We start from the raw sequence: 5,370 nt of genomic DNA, 5'->3' as shown, positions 1-5,370 counted from the left end.
CAAAGGTCATGTTTACCTTCTCTCCATGCATAGAGCAGATACGTCATAAAGAAAAAAAAAAAAACTTTTAACTTTCTCATGTAGGACTTTTTTGCCGTTTTAATTTAACCAAGAAAAGAAAAAGGAATAGAAGATATTAAAACACAGGCGAGAAACATATAAAAAGGTCACGAGATAATAGATAGTTACATTATCATTAGGAGATCTGAGTGTAAAGTTTACCAGTGCAAACGGTACAAAAAAGATAAGGGTATAATAGTCAACTAAAGAGGTGATATTGGCGAGCATAGTTCTGATATAATTCAAGACAATGACTATAATTTAACTTTAAAATTTTATTTTTATTTTTACAAGAACATAACTGAAATATTTTTTCCACTAAGTTTATATATATATGAAAACTTCATAGATGCAGCTCGAGCAGATGTAGGGGAAGATAATTTTACATTTTGGTATAGCAACATTTACACACAATTCAAAGAGAAGAATAAATAGGTAAACCTGCTAGAGTTGTTCCAGAATCAACAATAAAATTATTGCCGGTGACATATTCAGATGAATCGTGAATCAGGTAACGAACTAAAGATGTCAATGCTGGATTCGATGTGCCATAAGTTCTCAATGGTACTATTTTCTTCATCACATTATCTAACCAATCTTTTTGCATTAAACTCTCAGTGATTTCAGACTTGAAAATTCCAGGGGAAATAGAATTCACTCTAATTTTGTTCGACCCCAATTCCATAGCCATAACCTGCCAAACATCAACACACAAGTTATACAAGTACATCCAATTACGTAATGTCACATCAACAAAAATTACTATCTTTTACATTGACCACATAAACGGTCATCTAAACAGGCGAAGGTGATTGGACAACTATATAAAACGTATATTTGAATAACGTATACCACATTTTTTAGCACAAAGTCAAGCAAGGTTATTCTTATGTAAAGTTAATGTAGATGCCCCAGGAATGGTTTATGCTTAAATGCCATTGTAAACTTATCTTCTCAATTAAAAGCTTACTCTTTGGTATCCTTAATAAGCGCCAACAAATTCCTAGTTTAGGTTATTTTGAAAATTAGCCCGGGATCCATTAAGGCAGCAGCAAAGATATGCAGCAGAGATATGGTTTCAATTTCCGTATCATCAATTATAGCAATCACTGAACATGTTAACCAATATTCAAGCAAATTTCTCAACAAAAACTGAGCTGATTTTCGCCTTTTGATTGGCCTTATCAGCATCTAAGCTAAGGACCATTGTTTTGTCTTCCCATTCGGGGTAATGCAGCAGACAGGTGTTGGATGGTTGCCATATCCTCATCCACCAAACTTCCTTGCCAATGCATCATCCCGATTGGTCATGGAAAGCGGAAGCAAGCCATGGCATCAGGGTCAAGGTCTAGCAGTTTCGATTAAGTTGGATGGATGGCTGAGCTATTTCGAACTCGGATATAGTCATCCTCCCTTTCTTCTCCTTCTGCTCATTCTCTCCATGGCCTTCACAATTCCTCTCACTTCACTACCTCCCAACTACTACAACGATTTCTCAGGTCAATGGTTGTCCTCCCAAATTCCATGTCCTACACCTTTCTCTTTAGACCCAAACTCTTCCCTCACCTGAGAGTGTTTCTACCCTTGTTCCACCATTGCTAAGAAATCGTCCTTCATCTCTTCCGAGAGATCTTCCTCTTCCATTACTATTATTTCAACTACGTTTGAGTACAAAAATGGTTGCCAACTAACTACAACCTCATCCAGCTTATCTCATTTATTGCCGTTAAGTCAATAAAATAGTTTAAATAAAAAAATTTAAACTAAGGGGGAACAGGGGAACTTAAAGAGGGAAGCAAAAAGAAAAATTATATATAAATATAAATGAAGAGCTGGATTCTAGAAGAAAAAGAAAATGTCAAAGATTACCTTTGTTAGTGTAATGACACCTGCTTTTGAAGATGCATATGCAGCAGCTCCAGGCAAATGACCACGATTCAGACCAGAAGTAGAAGAAATGTTAATAACAGATCCCTTTTGCTTTGCATCACACATGCGTTTGCATACATATTTCGCTACCAACCAAGAACCAGTTAAGTTTGTTCTGAGAACATGATCCCATTCCTTCTCAGACAATTTCAACGCCGATTTAACAGTTCCTAGACAAAACAAGAAGGTAAATGCTTTCATATTTTTCATACTAAAACCTCACACAATACATGTTAAATATCAGAGATGGGGAAAATCAGTTAGTCTCCTACTGTGATATGAAGATTATGTTTTCTTTTTCACATACTACATGTAATGTTCCTATAAAAATTGGTTGTGTAACTAAAACAACTCAAACACAGAAAAGGAAGCATGAAAAGTCTTGGGAAGAAATAATCAAAAAACCATATGGTATGCATGCCAAGGTGGAGGTGACAGTGCCAAAACAAGTAGTGACACTTGCTGGTCAGAAATCCTTTTTAACACAATGACACTCATTTCAGCTCTAGTAGTGATAATTCAAAACTTCATCCCAAAAAAGAGTTTATGCCTTTCACCCTCACTTCAAACACACATACCTCGGATCAGTCAAATAAGATACTACCCATAGCCAATCTGCCAGACCCTACGACCATACCATGAGGGTCTCACAGACTAGGCACATTACAGCAGCAACTATTTATCCCCAACTAAATTTCTACACCACATCCACACTAGCAACGACAGACAAGAAAGGATTTAGCTAACAAGGCCATCAAACAAGCACACACCACACACGTACCAGTGTATCAGCTATTCTTAGTTCTACTCATTTTTGTTGCTTTTTGAATCATTGTAATCATCTGGACTTGATTCACATAACACCAGCACATGCGGGACTAAGCATAGTACCTCTTCGACTTCGCCATTAGGGACTATATTAGTGCAACAGAATTAGTGATTATATTTTATTTCTCATGTTCCTATCTTCACACCATTTATCAATCCAAAAGGATATTAATTATCCTTAAAATTAGCTCTCAGTATTTATAAAATCAACTAACACAGCAAAATACTTATAAATAGTACATCAGTAAATGTCAATGACTATCAGACTTCTCTTCTTTTCTTTCTCCCCTAAATTTTGAAGAACATTATAATTGTTGGCCTCGAACTATGTAGTTTCCAGTTTCCCAAGAACTCAATATTCAATTCAGTAGTTCGATGCGAAGAAATTGCAGACGCCCTCAATCTTCTAAAATTAACAAGCAGAGAGCTTCTCATTCACCAGTTTAATTGACATTATCCACCACACTGCATTTGTTTTTTCCTGGTACTTTGGTAGTGCCTAATTTGTCTGTTATACTTGAAGGAAAGAACACGCTTTAATCAATTTTCCTCAACTTAGTTATTTAATCATTTTTTTAAGAAGAAAAGAAAAATTCCTTGTGCCTATTTTCAAGAAACCTCAAGCTGGCTACAAACACATGACCCAGTGCAAACCGTTGCAAGCATCAAGGAATACCTGGAGTTTCCATCAGCATGTCTCCATTCAACTATAAATTATAACAGCTACTGATTCAAAAGCACAATAAACCGTCAACAATGATGCTTTACTCCGTAATGGAGTTCAAAAATGTTATGTAAATATTTATAAAATTTAATTTTGATACCATTAGTGTAAGATGTAGTTCAATCACAACCATCATTTTAGATGACCAGGTCAACCTAAAAGATAGTTATTTTTGTTGACATCGAATTTCATAATTAGATGCACGTGTAAAACTATCAAAATTAAATTCATATTTATATGTGTTTCATATTTTCATATATATATATTTTATAGAACAAAAGACCAGCAAATATTATTTCTTTTGGCTAGGACTTGACCAGCAATAATTTGCATCCATATTTACAAACCTTTTGCACACAATAAACATATAATTTGAACTTATATTTACCAGAATTTTGCACACATGAATCAATAAAATTTGCACTCACATTTTTTAGAATTTGCAAATATGAATTATTAAAATTTATTTGTGATAATTTGGTGTTTGCGCTGGTGCTTAAAATATTAAAAATTGCTGCCCCAAGAGTTTTTCTATTTTATATAACTGGCTTATTAGTAACAGCTTTGAGATGTACATGCAGCACTATGGTTTCTCTAATAGATAAGCTTTATTTTCGGGCAAGAATAATGATCACAATTTTGTTTCCGAAGAGTTTTAGATTTACCTCTTACGCCAGCGTTGTTAATCAAGGAATCAATGTGCCCAAACGCGTCCCACGCGTTCTGCACAGACCTCTCGATGGTGGGGCCATCGGCACACACGTCGAGTTCCACGGCGACCGCACGGTGGCTACTTGCACCGCTGCCTTTCTCCGGCGAGGCCATCTGATTGATTTCGTCGCACAGAGACCTGAGGCGGTCCAATCGGCGAGCCGCCGCCACGACCCTGCAGCCGGATTTGGCGAGGTCGAGGCAGAAGTCCAGGCCGAGCCCGGAGGAAGCACCGGTGACTAACACAACCTTGTCTTGGAGGTTGTGCCATGGTTCCAGGTGGTCGGAGACCTGTGACGGCATTGGTTGATTTGGGCTTGCCGATTTGAGTGGAGGTGGTGTTGTTTAAAGAACGGGAAAATGGGGAAAATGAGGAAAATGAGGAGTTTGACAAAGAAGCCAGACAGAGACATATGATATAACACTAGAAGCCTATACAAGTGAAAAGTTTGGCCATCTATACCATGTATAAAAAGGCTGTGTTCGGTGGCGAATTTTCTGAATATTGGGGTCAGATTTGAGATTTACCAAAATATTGAAATTTTATCAATGATTTTTGTTAATATAGAGGTGGTTAGAAAAGATAAATGGTTACTCAATTTTTTAATATTTATTTTTTCTAAAAAAATTGTTAGTAACCATTTGAATTGACAGAAAAAATAAATACATAATTACAAAAATTTTAGTAATGATTTTAATTAATTGAAATTTACTTTTTTAGAAAAATGAAATCAATTGAGTGAGACTTTGATTTTTTTTTAAATGTAAATCGTTAAAAGTAGTTAAATAGGTTTAATTATCATGTTAGTTAATATAGTTTTACTAAATTAATAATTAAGTTTTTATAATTTTTTATTTAAATTTTATATTATTTTTAATTTTATAATTAAGTTCTTTCTATGTTAAAAAAATTAAAATTAATAGAATATTTTTTTAATTTGCAGAAAAATAATTTGTTAACTCTAATATTTAAGTTTTAAACACTAATAAATCTACTCTTGAAAAAAATAAATTAAAATTATACTTATGAGATGAGTTTCGTACGATAAAATTATGCACACATTGAAAAATTACTTAAAAATCTCAAATTACTCTTTTTCCTAACCATAATCTCAACA

At 34.6% G+C, this 5,370-nt stretch overlaps 1 protein-coding gene across 1 annotated transcript; it reads right to left on the bottom strand.

Annotated features, from left to right (window-relative positions):
• Positions 299-4,742, bottom strand: LOC107625438 (3-oxoacyl-[acyl-carrier-protein] reductase FabG). The gene is made up of 3 exons (XM_016328071.2): positions 4,207-4,742; positions 1,930-2,159; positions 299-754 (listed from the first exon to the last, which is right to left on the bottom strand). The coding sequence occupies exons 1-3, from the start codon at positions 4,553-4,555 to the stop codon at positions 476-478; spliced, it is 858 nt and encodes a 285-aa protein (XP_016183557.1). The 5' UTR covers positions 4,556-4,742; the 3' UTR covers positions 299-475.

The sequence above is a fragment of the Arachis ipaensis genome, chromosome B02, assembly GCF_000816755.2.
Source record: "Arachis ipaensis cultivar K30076 chromosome B02, Araip1.1, whole genome shotgun sequence".
NCBI classification, from domain to species: Eukaryota; Viridiplantae; Streptophyta; class Magnoliopsida; order Fabales; family Fabaceae; genus Arachis; species Arachis ipaensis.
The sequence above is the reverse complement of the archived record's forward strand: the minus strand, read 5'-3'. Positions and strand labels throughout refer to the sequence as shown.